We start from the raw sequence: 14398 nt of genomic DNA, 5'->3' as shown, positions 1-14398 counted from the left end.
GAATATGCACAGCACGTGTACAGATTTAATGTTTTTTTGCTCTGTAATTAATCACGGCCCGTGTTGCAGTTAGCTTGAAGGGTTATCATGCGTCAAACTGTCATCGCGTCACGGGGCGATTAACACGTTTCCAGAAACTTCTGCGTTTCGGTCTCTTGAATTATCAGCCGATGCGTTCCGTGCATGGGTAGTTCGTTTGCAGAGCTTGAATTTAATGCTGTGCTTTATTTGTGAGGGCATTGGAGTGAACCATCCTCGTTTATATCCCTCCAGGTTCGCACGGGTTAGCTTCGGGGTTAGCCGCGGATCGCGTAAACAAAAGCCTCGCCTGGCCTCGGTGTTCTGCTATAATCTGTGTGTTTGTGTCTGCAGCGCTCCGTGTGCTGGACGTGACACAGCAGCATGGATCCACGGAAATTGGCAGAGCTCAAGGGCTTCGTGCAGATGTGCGAGTCCAATCCCAGCGTGCTGCACCTCCCGGAGATGGGCTTCTTCCGGACCTGGCTGCTGGGGTCAGTGCACCTGAGGAGACTGGAGCTGAAAGCCCTTTGAACCCAATCAGATGTCCGGGGGGGTGTAACAGAGACTTCTTACAGTTTCATTTTGTCACAAGGACATGTCAGTGACATGCCAAGCACGTGCCTTGTCCCGCCCTCCTTTTGGGGGGAAAAAAAAATGTGTGTCATGTTGTTAGTACTTGGATCCATTTGCAAGGGCACTCTGCAGTGACTCAGCTTATCTTTGTGGGGAAGCTACAAGGAAGTAACTGGTTTAGAGATGAATGGGTCTGATTGTACTTCCCTCTGAGTGGAAAGGACAGTCAGGAAGCATGTGTTTAGGACCATGAACATCAGGAGATTTGCACATATTCTTACCTCCAAAAGAACCACAAACATTTCAATACAAGTTGATGAAGCCAGGACATACCACATGGGACCATCAAAATTCGTCAGACACACTTATTCCAACCACGGTGCTAGCAATATTTACACCGAGGCAGTCAATTGATTAGTTTATATGTTTAATGTTTTTGTGTTATCAGTCTGTGACACATCAGCATTTGACTAAGTCACATTAGCAGCCCATAAATTGTGTGTGTTGTAGGATTTGTGTGAAAACGTTGTTGGAAGGATGCTTAGGAAGAACAAAAAAGCTAATCTTGTTCTGTGGATGAAACAAGCGTGCTCAGTGGAGATCTAAACTGACAAGGAAAAGTGTGTTTGGCTTATCAGGAAACCGTCGAGCATGAGTCAAGGGAAACCCAGGCTGCAGGCTATTGCTTAAATGCGAACACATTTTTATGAATGCATTACCCCTCCAACAGTAAAGCCTGTATAAAGTCAAGATAATTGTGTGGCTTACTTGCTGTCTGTCCTTCTGTATTGCAGCATGGGAGCTACAATCCCTCCCCCACCTAAAGCAGAGGGTTCATGCCAGGTGATAATTTAGTATTTATATGCCAATTTGATCATTGCAGACTTTTTTCTTTTACTTTTTAATTTGTCCTGTTTCATTCCTGCACAAAACCAAACTGAGGAAATCACGATGTCGCTAAAACAATGAATTGACTGTGACTGGCAGGGTGGCTGCCCCTGTGGTCCTCCCCCATCAGCCGCTTCACCTCCTGAACCTTCTGCGCCGTCAGAGAGCGAGGAGAGTGAAATAGGTACCGTGTGTCCTTTTAACTTTCCTGCTCTCAAGTTGAGTATATATTGGTACTTAGATGAACACATTTTGAATTTATAAATATTTGTCACAATCATAATCTGTCAAGTTGATCAGACTCTATTAAATATATTTTTATATGGCTGGAAATTGTTTGTTGGAACACATTGGGGAATATTTGTTTTCAGAAATTGACACCGAAGGAGTGATTGAGCCTGACAAGATTGATCCAGATGATTTCTGTGACCTTGACAATGTTGAGGTAACATTTACAACAGTGTATTATTTCTATACCATCTGATATTGGCTTCAACATTAGATATCAGCCATAGGACGAACGTTATACTGAACAGATCAGAAAGATCAACTTTAGATGTGCATCCCTGAAAAAGTACAGAGTTACTTCTCATTCATCTGCTTCTCCAGACTGGCTGCGTTTTAACATGTGTGTCTGTGCTTCAGGTCACAGAGGAGATGATGGACCAGGCCGACTCCAAGAAGATCGAGGCCATCAGTGCTCTGGGAGAAGGTGTGTCAGAAGACTCTGAGCAGTGCGTGCAGACGCATGCAGCTGTCCTGAATCGGATTTCATGAGCGCACACGTCTCTCATCCACTCCACAGGCGAACTGCAGAAAGCCCTGGATCTGTTCACTGAAGCCATCAAGCTGAATCCTTGCGTAGCCATCTTGTACGCAAAGAGGGCGAGGTGAGAGCGGCGGCTCGCGGACGCTCGGCTGCAGTCTTACCTAATCGACCTAATTGAGCGGCGTGGAGCGTGACCATTCTTTCTCTCCTCATCAGCGTCTACATTCGGATGCAGAGGCCCAACGCAGCCATCAGAGACTGTGACAAAGCCATCCGCATCAACCCAGACTCTGCACAGCCCTACAAGTGGAGGGGGAAAGCTCACAAGTAGGAGCCACGCATTAAGGATTTAAATGAATAATTGTTTCTTTCCTCACTGACCCATCTGGTTGTTTGGTGATCTCACGTTAGTGTGCATCTCCTGCTGCAGATTGCTGGGTCACTGGGAGGAGGCAGCCAAGGATCTGGCCACAGCCTGCAAACTGGACTACGACGAGGACGCCAGCGCGATGCTGAAGGAGGTGCAGCCAAAGGTACGATCCCCGAAAGAAGAGGGGGAGGTTCTTAATGTTAAATCAGAGCGGCATGTGCAGGAAATGGAAGATGGCGGTACGTCGCGCTCATCGTCCTCCCCATTTCGTTTCAGGCCAACAAGATCATGGAGCATAGACGCAAATACGAGCGCAAGAGGGAAGAGAAGGAGCTCCGAGAGAAGCAGGAGAGGCTAAAGAAAGCCAGAGAGGAGCACGCACGTGCTCAGAGGGTGAGTTCACGTTTGGATTTCTAATTGTCAGAATCTCAAACAGAGTTATTATTGATGCGCTCTGTTTCCGTCTGACAGGAAGAGGAGGCGCGGCAGTTCGGAGGAGGATACTTTCCAGGTAGGAGAGCAGAAGCAGGCCGCCGCACTGCATGATGGGATCAGATGTCAAGTTACTGTATTGATCTCTTGCTTGGTGTTGCTTTGAAACTGAATGTGAAAACACTTGAGAAATAAACTTCAGTTCCTTGTTGAAGTAATGTCGTTTTAGGAACAGGCAGGACTGCTGCTGCACTGAATGCATTTGTCCTCATTTCATCATTTGATGTAATTTTTGTTCAATATTGTTCACTGCTGTGTGAATTATGCTGAAGACCGGATAGAGATGAGTGACGTGATCTGTTTAGTGTAGAAACACCGGCCAGAAGAACAGGCAGGATTAAGAATGAGCACTGTAGTGATCACCTGTCTCTGCTGTCCTGCAGGCGCGGCCGGATTCCCAGGTGGAAATCCTCCAGGCATGCCCGGGCTGGGAGAACTCCTGAAAGATCCCGAGCTGCTCAACGCCATGAAGGTGACTCAACTGCTTGCTCCAACTCCTCTGACCTACAGACTCGCATCTTTGAAGGGGTTGTTCCCGATTTAGAATGAAATTATTCTAAAAGCCCCAGACAGTTGATCTTAAAAGAAGGGACGCAGTTTTTGGCAGTGCAGCACAGACGGATTTAGTTGTGTTATCCTGATGTTGGATCGCAGGGATTTAAAAAAAAAAAAAAAAAACTGTTTATTTTTCTGGACTGTTGTGAATGAGCACAATGCCACAGTGGCTTCAAACATAAGGCCGGAGGGCCAAACCCGGCCTGCGAGAGGCTCTAATTCGGCACACCAAAGTGAAGGAGAGAAATAACCCTTCTTCTGAGGGTTTAATTTCATTTTGATACTTGAGGAATTGTGAAAATGTGCTTCTTCCTGTTTTTCCTGTAACTCTCCCGTTCCAAGTAACTGCTAACTTGATTCAACCTGTCAGGAACTCGGTCATCACGAGTCTAACTGTGAACAAGATGTTGTCGGTTTTATTGTGTGTGTTGAGGAAGTGAGAGCTCGGTGTTTATTTGCGATGGCAGAACGAATCTGAGCCGTACGCCCACGCGTGCAGAGAAGGAAAGTTGTCAGAGAGTCTATTTTTAAAGCGTTTGGTGCTGGGAAACGCACACAGGAAGTGAAGGTGACTTCTGTCTTCCCCCTCCCCCGCCGCAGGACCCAGAGGTGATGGCCGCCTTCCAGGACGTGGCGCAGAACCCGTCCAACATCTCCAAGTACCAGAACAACCCCAAAATCATGGCGCTCGTCACCAAGCTGAGCACCAAGTTCGGAGCGCCCCCGCAGCCGTAGGGCGGCGGCGAGGGCCCCGGACAGAAACGCCGTGGAGGGCGTGGCTTTTCAACAAATTCCTCACTGTGTCGTACTTCAAACCGCGGGTGGTGACGGGGGAACGGGTGTGTTGTAGAAAGCTGGGCTACTTTTTTTAACGATCTTAATCGGCCTGTTAGCACTTAGCAGTATTTCAAAGAGCCGACGGTTCGGGAGTGGGACGCAGACGAAGCTCTGCCCACAGGTCCACACTTCTGAACCCGCTTTAAGATGCTACATTTCTACAAACACTCCAGGCGCGTTAACGGTTTAGCTACTGTTATTTTTTCTCTCTCTCTCTCGTTTCTTTTCTGTGATTAGATCCCTCACACACAATTTTCAGCACTTTTGAATTGTTGTTACAGACGTTCTGACAATGTGTGACCCTGATGGAGTAATGATTCTCAATAATAAAAACCTTTGTTGCTGCAGAACTGATCCTGTTGATTTTCTTTGCTTTTAATGTTTATGCTGACACTCTGAAGGACTGAACTTGTTCTACGAATCAGAAAAATACAATTTAGAAGAATTTATCCTCACATTCAGAGTTTTATGTCACAGTGCAGGACTCTGCAGTGAAATTCAGGCTTAAATTCCTATTTCTCAATCTGAAAATCTTCTATATAAAGTCATTTGTAAATCAAAACTTGAGTAGTTTAACTAATGATCCTGATTGAAATTTTATAAATGCCAGAATTCTATGTTGTATGAATATAATTGACTTAATTTCGTAATACAGCTACTCGTGAATAAAAACAGTTTGTTGGATTTCTCTCTTGCACCATTCCATCTCATTGGGTAGTGACTTGTTTAACTTCCTGTACATAGTGCCAAAGTTGTAAGGAAAGCATTTGTGGCATGATTGTGTCCATACAAAGTTTGCTAAATAGATTTTGAACAAAGGCACATTAATCACATTTGAGCCATTCATACCTTTAGTGTTGTGAAAGTACGTCTTTCTCCAAGGAATGCTTTCTCAGTTTTTGCTCTGTGGCATGATGCACTGTCATCTTGGAAAATGATTTCATCATCCCCAAACATTTTTTTAATTGAAGGGATACGAAAGCTGTCCAAAATGTCAATGTAAACTTGTGCATTTATTGAAGATTTAACCACAGCCATCTCCCCAGCGCCTTTGCCTGACATGCAGCCCCATATCATCACGGACTGTGGGAATTTTGATGTTTTCTTTAGGTAGTCCTTTGTAAATCTCACTGGAACGGCACCAAACAGAAGTTCCAGCATCGTCACCTTGTCCAATGCAGATTCGTGACTCATCACTGAAGATAACCTTCATCCAGTCATCCACAGTCCATGACTAACTCTCCTTAGCCCATTGCAGTCTTGTTCTTTTCTGTTGAACCGTCAACGATGGTTTCCTTTTAGCTTTCCTGTATGAAAATCTCATTTCCTTTAAGTGATTTTTCACAGTTCTGTCACATACATTGTCTCCAGCTTCCTCCCATTTCCTCTTCATTTGTCTTGTTGTGCATTTTCTGTTTTCGAGACGTATGGCCTTTAGTTGTTTGTCTTGACGCTCGACTTTGGTCTAGATCTTTGATACAGCTGACTGGGAACAGCCCACATCTTTGGCGACCATACATGTAGAGTTACCTTCTTCAAGAAGTTTGATAATCCTGTTTTTGGTCTCAAGAGACATCTCTCTTGTCGGAGCCATGATTCCTGCCAATCCACTTGAATTGGGTGATTCCATATTTATTTCCCTGCACTTGCTCTATTAAAGTAACATTTACTGACCAGCACAATGTTTTTTCTTCATTTCTTTTAGGGTTTCTGAATGCCAAGATGTTGCACTTTGGAATGACCTTACGATTGTTTCATGCTTTTTTTATATGAGTTTGTTCTACAGAATAAAATATCAGAGTGAGTGCTCGTCCAAGACTGGTGATTCCATACTTTTTGTTTGGGGTTGTATGTAATAATGAACTTTTTCACAATAACACTATTTCAGATTGAATTCTGTCATGCCTCAATGATCAGAAATTCCAAACCAAGGAATTAGCTTAAATAAACAGCATTTCAACAGTTTCTAAGCTTCGCCTGTTATTAAAGATTAAATAGCTGTTTGGTTCCCTCCCGGTGGGGTTTTTTTTGAATCAGGGTTGATGGCAGATTCGGTCACCAGGCTACTTAATCCACCCTGAACATCTGCCTTTCAGGCAGAGGATTACTGCTCACTAACACATGCTCGGGCTCGGCTCCCGCTGATCCGACCCGGCGAATGTCTGCTGCTCTGCATCGCTGTTTGATCACAAAACTGCGGTTTTAAAAAAAATCGGTGAGATGTGAAGCCGTATCCTCGCTCAGAGCCGGAGGGAGCAGATCTGACTGTCAGCACGAGGGGAAACGAGCCGTTTGTGACAACATTTCAGTTTATTTATGTACTGACATATGAACAAAACAAAGACGTGGGCGTAAAACAACCAGTACTGTAAGAGCTGGGGAGTAGAGAAGCCAAGAATCTGTGGACAGTGATGGACCTAATGGCCGTATCTGGGAAAAAACAAAAAGACAGTGGGCTGTCAGGAAGAAATATTCACTTCATATCAAACGAATCAAGGTGTAATAAACTCAAACAATATTCTACATACAGTTTCATAAGATCAAACACTACTATCTTTCAATCGGGGAAAATCCTGATCAGGACATTACAAAAATGTATACAACAACGTAGTTTTCCATCCATTGAACAAATTAGCTAAGCAAGAAATCAGAATTTTCCCTTTCCAGACATAATAAATTAATCGAACTGTTGTCTGTCACAAATATGCAAATATTGAAATGAACTCACTTCTGAAACTCCCACTCCCTGTTGTCCAGGGGACACACCTGTCTGGTTTTGAGCCAGCGAGAGATACAGTGGAAATGGAAAGCATGCTGTGGAAGAGAGCAGACACCTGACTGATGAGGATTATCACCCAACATGCACAGGGCGGCAAAACAGTCATGTAAAAATAAATAAATAATTACATATAAAAATAGAATCCTGGAACATGTCACACTCACATTGCACACACCCCAGGCCACAGTGCATTCTTCAGAGGTGGCAGAAGCTTGATTGGCCTGGCACTCTATGCCTGACGGAGGAACAAAAACATGTTAAAACATCACTCGACAAATTATTAAAACACGCCAATATTTAGCTCCATAACATGTCTGAGTGAACTCACAGAGATCCATGATGTGGTTCCTACAGATGGCACAGTTATCCACGACAATGTCCCAGGCCCAGAGTGCAACAGCATTCCACTGGAGAGGACACAGTCAAAACATCAGCTCTCATATTCCCTTAAAAGAATTATTTGTGCTGCAGAACAAGTCAACACATTTAAAACACTGCATAACACTGTATCTTTTTCACCCAAGGTTACACCGTTGATAGATGAAAACGTGTCTAATTTGTTGCAGGAGGACAGGAAAAGGCCAAACAGTAACAATCTAAGTATACTGACAAACATGTATATCAGAAAGAGAGCAGATCTTTTATACTGTTTTGAAGTATCTGTGAGAATGAGTGGATGGAGCTTTTTGTGTGAAGTCTGCAGAATCTCATCTTCACCATGTTGACTGAAAAAAGAGACCAGCTCTGAGTGATACAGAAGGCCAATAATAACTATAATTCAACTTTTATTGTCATAAACAGTTATTTACAAGTCGTTTCCCAATGCAATGTGCTGACATTATTATTATTATTATTATTATTAGATGTAATTTCGTAATTGATTGGACGAAAATGTTAAAACAGATATTAATGAATTATGAGGAAAAAAAAGTGTTTTTGTAAAATCGGAAATTCTAAAATTAATATTTAGGTCAGTCAACATAAAGGAAAACACAAACTTATCAAAAAAAAAAAGTGGCCATCTAACTTTTGACAAATAAAAACCGAAATAAAAAGCACAAAGTTCAAGGTATTGAAGGACGTTGAGAAATAACTTCAATAAGCTAAAAATAAAGTAATAAGAGTTGTCATGTAAATTGTATATGGAGGGTGACACCTCTTAGCCAACTGTGCTAACTTAGCTGAACTACATTAATCGCTGCGTTTGGCATCTGATTAAGTAAACATTGAACGATTGTAGGTAAATGATCAAAATACATGGTGTTCTTTTTAATATCAGGACAGATTATTGACTTTATTCGGCGAAAGCAGAAGTGCTAATTCATGCCCCGGCTGCTACGAGCTACAAGCCGCTTAGCGCTTACGTTAGCATGCTAAAGGCTAGAAGCTAACTGGAGAGGCGCCGAGGGCTTGGTTAGCGGCCAATTGACGGCGGTGACAGATTATTAACGATTCGTAACTTTTATTTACAGCTTCAAACCGAGTTATTCTGCCGAACCGTACCTTCTTGACCTCAAACCTCTTCTTGCTGGCTCCGCTGTTGGTGCCGCTCGGCGTATCAACATCCATAGCTGCAGCCATCGTGAACGAATCTGAGTCAACCGGAAGAAATACAGCGGCATCCGCCAGCAAGGAGGAGTGGAGAATTATAGATTATGCTTGTATTATGAGAAAAAAAAATGTACTATGCCATGTAAATGACGTGTGGCGATCTGTTGTTGTTTTTTTCTTTGTTTTTGTTTAAATTAAGACAAAATTCAAAACTCGCGAGACAAAACGAGTCGCTCAGGTTCCACCGAGATTTGAACTCGGATCGCTGGATTCAGAGTCCAGAGTGCTAACCATTACACCATGGAACCGCTAAAACCAATCAGTTCTTATTTTTTAGATAAAGAAACGACATGAGCGCTTTCAAAAGTTTTATTGAAAAGTTTGTTCATACAGTCTAACTTTATCTGAATGTGTTTACATATTAATGTAACACCTCATAGAATCCAAAGATGCACAAATACAAGCTGCACAGTTCCAATTGGTAGGTGTTGAAAACGTCATGGAAATGCAATTACCATAGGAAAGAAATTGATTAAAGTCCATGCCAGTTCTGGGTTCGATTCCCGTCAGAGTCACTTCTGAAAATGATCCATTTAAATTCTTGTACAATAATTACAGATGTTGAAATTATTCACACCAAAAAGATAGCTGTAATGTCAATGCTATGAAGTGATCAATGAAATATCACTTGTCCTGCTCACTCAGCCATCTGTCCCTCTCAGCCTCGCGCCTTTCTCTTTGCTCTCTCATCACCCTCTTCCAACCTGCTCCTCTCGCCTGGTTCCCTCCAGCTCCCTCTCAAAGAAAGCTGAGGCAGCAAACTCAGCAAATGTCATCTTAGGGTTGGTCAGGTTATGAACAGTCAATGGTCAGGCCCTCCCTGGAGAACTTCTAATGCACCTTAGCAGAGCAGTAAAAGTACTTGACAGACTCGCTCTGATTTAAAAAAAAACAAACAAAAAAAAAAAACAGTGCCTCATACAAGTTATAAAGGGCCAGTAACAATAAACAGTTTTGCTGTAGTGTTGAAATGCTTGGTGGGTATCCCATGGCCTCCAAACACATCACAACAACACCAGCAGGAGGCTGGACCTTTGACACAATGCACGGAGGGTAAATTTGTGTCACAATCCCACCTTACTCTCCAAATATTGTAGAGGAAATTGAAACTTTTTTCAATCATCAATAATTTGATTTTGGTGAACTGCTGCAAATTTTCGTCATTGGTTCCTATCTGACAAGAGTGGCAAAAAAGAAAGCACACGGATTCGAGATGAAGAACACTTTATTCAAAAACATGATTCAGCAGTGAAATTTGAACTAAAAGCTTTTTCACAATAACTTAATATAGCGTGTTCTTGTTCTTGGACAGTTTCGGTGTCACTGGTTTTTTTGCAGGCTGTTTCTTGGCTGGTTTATTCACTTTAACTTTGGTTTTTGTGGGCCGAGCCTTGGGAGACTTCAGTGAGCTGGGTTTCGGTTTCTTCAGCTTGGGAGTTTTTTTAAGAGGTCTTGAAGTCACCATAACTTCCTCCTCTGGACGAGAGACTTCTTCTGGGCAGGATGTGAAGACTTGGAAATCCTTAACCTTTTTGCCTCGGAGCTCAGGAGGGTGGCCACAGGTTGCAATCACCTCCAAACCCACATTTTCCATCCATCTAAGCAATAAACCATAGACTCGGTTATTCCCAATAATAGTCACGGTTCAGTCCAGGTTCAATTTTACTGCGTAAACTGTTCACCTACCTGCGTAGAGGCATCAGGAGACAGTCACACTCCAGCGGGTTGTCCTGCAAATCCACCACCTCCAGGCCAGTGAGTGGACTCAGGTCGGGAAGCTCCTTCAGCTTGTTTCCTCTCACGGTCAGAGCTCGAAGTCCTGCTCCCAGACCCAGCAGGGCGTCTCTGGACATCTGCATCAAGTCAGAGATGGTTAGTGTCTCCTCCCTAACAAAATAGAATAGAAATGCTTTAATAATCCCAAATGGAAATGTGGGGCTGCTTCACTGCTTCTGCTGTCGAGGGCATTTAATGCATCCAAGGAATGATAACATCTGAATATATTATATATATTATTATTTACATGGATGCCTAATTTTGATCAAACTGACCCTTGAACTAAATTCATCTTGCACCACTGTTTGGAACTCAGCTGAAAACACTGTGGTACCTTCTTTATTCCCATCTGATCCATGTAAAGTCTCTTCAGACTTTGGGAAATGGGCTGAAAAGCTTTCGGTCCCACCCAGGAAATCAGGTTTCGAGACAGGTTGAGTTCCTCCAGATTCGGAGCGCCAGACAGGGCGTGGGTCGGAACCTCCATCAGCTGATTTGAGTCCAAGTGGAGAGTCCCCAGGAGAGCAGAGTCCAGAGCACCCTTGTTTATCATAGTTATAGTGTTATTGCTCAAGTACAGTTCCCTGAGTTTCGGCGTCACAGAGGAAGGCAACCCGGAGGGCTCCAGCTTGGAGATGGCATTTCGCTCCAGATGTAGCACAAACAGATTTGGTAAGAGTGAAAGAGCTGCAAAGGAGAGGAGAAATCCAGGTTTTAGTTTCAGTTTACAGAAATACAGCATTTACCATGACCGGAGACTGACCTGATCCAGGAAACCGAGCCAGACGATTCCCCTCCAGGTGGAGGTAGGTGAGTTTCGGGACTCCAGCGAAGGCTCTGCGCTCCAAGGTCGTCAGGTCGTTGTCAGAAAGATATAAGTATACGAGGTCTTTCATAGCCTGGAAGGCGCCGGCTTCAATTTCACGGATTTTACAGAACTCCAGGTGAAGAGAGACAACTTGGCCGGCTCCGGGGAAGCTGTTGGCAGGAAGGTGGTGGAAGTGGTTACTACGGAGGTCCAGCAGCTGTGTCTTGGCGGGGAAGCCTCGGGGGATTCTGGTGAGCCCTCGACCCTCACATGTGGCGTGCTGGGCTTCGCTCTGTGGAGGATTCAAATGACGTGGCTCATTTACTAAATATTTAAACAGCGTGATTCCACAAGTACGCTAAAGTTCATACTTTGAATTACTGAGCCTGAACGAGGGTAACATGCAAAATCCAATTAAACTGAACTGAACACCTGGGTTTGACCTTCACTGTCTGTATGTGGTCAGCAGCATTATAAGGAATGATTTCTCTGTTTCCAGCTGCCTGGAGTTGCAGGACTCACGTCACACTGACAGTTAACTGGACACTTGACTTTCTGCTTGGGCTTGGCTGTGGTCGTGGTCGTGGGCGTGGACGGACTGCTTTTCAGGGCCTCATCGTCATTCTCGTCCTCCTCCTTCGGCGCCTCCGTCCTGCTGCGGCACCGCAGATCCGCAGGAGCTACAGCTTGCAGCGGCTCGTCCGAGAGGTGTGGGGGGCCGGCGCAGGCTCCCGCCAGCCTCACGGAGCCAGCTCGAGCCCACTGTTTCAGGGGCCGCATGAAGCAGTTACAGTAAAGTGGATTCCCTACAAGAAACACTGCTGTCAATACATGTGATCTTATTGATTATTCCTCTTTTGGCGTCGACTCTACTTCTTTATTCATCAGGTGGTGTGAGTGTCGTCGTGTTCTACCGGTCAGGTTGAGGCTGCTCAGCTGCTTGGGGCCTGAAAGGGGCTCCAGGTAGCGGAGCTGATTGTGGCTGAGGTCCAGGTGCGAGAGGAGCGGGGCCCCGGACAAGGCCTGGTCCGACAGGTCCTGGAGGGACATGTGGTTCAGGTGGAGGTGGGTGAGTTTCGCCATGGACACAGACTCCTCGCCCAGGTAGATCATGGGGTTGTGGCTCATGTCCAGGCGCGTGACTTCACGGAGTCTTCACAAAGCAGAGAGGATGAAGCACATACGTAAACTCAGAGATTCAAGGTTCTGAAAGATTTGAATATGAGTGTCTGGTGGTTCCCTGAGATGGAATTCCTATAGTGACACCACAGAGGAGTGACGCATTGAAATGAGGTTTTCATAAAACACAGATCACTCCATCGACAGACCCACCTCGTCATCGTCAGCGTGGGGAAGAACTGCAGCTCGTTGTGATCCAGGCTGACTCGATTGAGGGTGAAGAGTCCTGCAAACGCCTCAGGCGCCAGGTTGTTCAGGGAGTTGTGGCTGAGACGAAGCCACTTGATGCTTTGAAGACCCTGGAGAGTGGAGCGTTACTCTCAAACAAAATCGATATTTAGCATGCATGTTCAGGTCCTGCTGGTAATAATCCAGCATGTACCTGGAAGGCCATGTTGGGGATGTACACCAGCTGGTTGTGGGTGAGGGTCAGCATGTTGAGAAAGCCCAGCTGCATGAAAGCTCCAGGTTGGATCTCTTCGATACGATTATGGTCCAGGATCAGCTCCTTCAAGGAGGAGAGGCCGTCAAAGGACTCCTGCAAGGAGCGGAAGTTGGAAAGGAGCGTCAGAGAGGAAGAGAATCTACAGCTGTAAACAATTTATTCTCTCTCCGATCTCACCTGGTACAAGATGTCGATTTTGTTGTAGGCCAGGTTCAGAGAGGTCACACGGCCAAGCGTGCGGAAAGCTCCTTCCTTCACCTTGACGATGTTGCATCGCTGCAGGTTGAGGTGAGTGAGGTACGGGGTGTGCACAAACGCACCCCTGGAGAGCAGCTGCAGGTTGTTATTCCTCAGGTCGAGTTTCACTGTGATCTGTGAATCAGCGGAATGAATGAAATATCCAAAAATACCGAACTTAAATCAGACAGGACTCATGGAGTATCCTTCTGTCTTTTATCATGCGGTAAGTCTTTCTTAAATACGAATACATGCAAACTGTTCAATTGAGATAAAGATTCAGAAGTTTGAGACTTTAAGATTCAGACTTTAATTATAAAACCAAGTATTTTGGCTGCTTTGGTTATTTTACAATAGTTTTTTTTATTACTGTGGAAAAGCTAAGAACGGTGTGATAAAATACAAGCGCAGAATAAAAATTGATCACTTTATGACTGAATGCTTCACCTCGTCGATGGTTGCTGGAATCTCTGTCAGGTTCTTGCTGATGCAGGTTACGGAGAGCTTTGTGCCGTCACAGTTGCACTCTTTGGGACATTTTCCTGCTTCGGTCAGTGAACTTTGTATTAAAACCAGCAAGAAGACCCAGATGTGGTGGAACTGCATCTGCAGTGATGTATCAATAAGCTGGGTTAGGGTTAGGGCTTTATTATAAGTTACTATTACTAACTTTTGCTGCAATATATCCCACTTAGGGATTTAAAAAAAGAAAAGTAAAATCACCAACTTGCCTACTCCTGTACTAAAATCTTGATATTACAAGAAAAATTTTAAACAAATGTCCGACCTCCCAAACTTAACCTCATCAGCAATACAAATAAAAACACAGGTCTTACCTTCAGTGAATTAATCCCACTGTGACTCCTTACTCAGTAAAATACAGTTAGATCTCATCAGACTTCAGCAGTCCACTTCAGTGTGTGTGTGTGAGTGTGTGTATCCAGCACATACCATCTGAGCTCTGCCAGGTTAACAAGCACAACTTCGGTAAATTCTTCTTGTGGTGACCCCTGATCTCTGAGCTAACTCAGTGCTAATTAACACAGTGGCTTCACATT

The 14398-nt window shown here is 44.4% G+C and overlaps 3 protein-coding genes and 1 non-coding gene across 4 annotated transcripts; 1 reads left to right on the top strand and 3 right to left on the bottom strand.

Moving 5' to 3' along the window:
- Window positions 1-252: 252 nt before the first annotated feature.
- st13 (ST13 Hsp70 interacting protein) lies at window positions 253-4860 on the top strand. The gene is made up of 13 exons (XM_030090138.1): window positions 253-273; window positions 373-512; window positions 1389-1437; window positions 1582-1666; window positions 1854-1927; window positions 2128-2194; window positions 2288-2372; window positions 2468-2578; window positions 2682-2784; window positions 2898-3014; window positions 3093-3132; window positions 3497-3585; window positions 4269-4860. The coding sequence occupies exons 2-13, from the start codon at window positions 403-405 to the stop codon at window positions 4401-4403; spliced, it is 1065 nt and encodes a 354-aa protein (XP_029945998.1). The 5' UTR covers window positions 253-273; window positions 373-402; the 3' UTR covers window positions 4404-4860.
- Window positions 4861-6795: 1935 nt separating this feature from the next.
- On the bottom strand, window positions 6796-8917 carry rbx1 (ring-box 1, E3 ubiquitin protein ligase). The gene is made up of 5 exons (XM_030090173.1): window positions 8788-8917; window positions 7613-7691; window positions 7449-7519; window positions 7234-7319; window positions 6796-6935 (listed from the first exon to the last, which is right to left on the bottom strand). Exons 1-5 carry the CDS (start codon window positions 8863-8865, stop codon window positions 6923-6925), a joined length of 327 nt encoding a protein of 108 aa, XP_029946033.1. The 5' UTR covers window positions 8866-8917; the 3' UTR covers window positions 6796-6922.
- A 154-nt stretch (window positions 8918-9071) lies between these two features.
- On the bottom strand, window positions 9072-9143 carry trnaq-cug (transfer RNA glutamine (anticodon CUG)). The gene has a single exon. It is a non-coding gene; the product is annotated as a tRNA-Gln (tRNA).
- A 1034-nt stretch (window positions 9144-10177) lies between these two features.
- Window positions 10178-13946, bottom strand: chadla (chondroadherin-like a). Its single transcript, XM_030089263.1, has 10 exons — window positions 13788-13946; window positions 13281-13475; window positions 13041-13196; window positions 12812-12957; window positions 12394-12632; window positions 11998-12285; window positions 11435-11764; window positions 11006-11358; window positions 10582-10748; window positions 10178-10493 (listed from the first exon to the last, which is right to left on the bottom strand). Exons 1-10 carry the CDS (start codon window positions 13944-13946, stop codon window positions 10178-10180), a joined length of 2349 nt encoding a protein of 782 aa, XP_029945123.1.
- Between the last annotated feature and the right edge of the window lie 452 nt (window positions 13947-14398).

Source organism: Salarias fasciatus, chromosome 4 (genome assembly GCF_902148845.1).
Source record: "Salarias fasciatus chromosome 4, fSalaFa1.1, whole genome shotgun sequence".
NCBI lineage: Eukaryota > Metazoa > Chordata > Actinopteri > Blenniiformes > Blenniidae > Salarias > Salarias fasciatus.
This window is presented reverse-complemented; position numbering and strand designations above follow the sequence as displayed.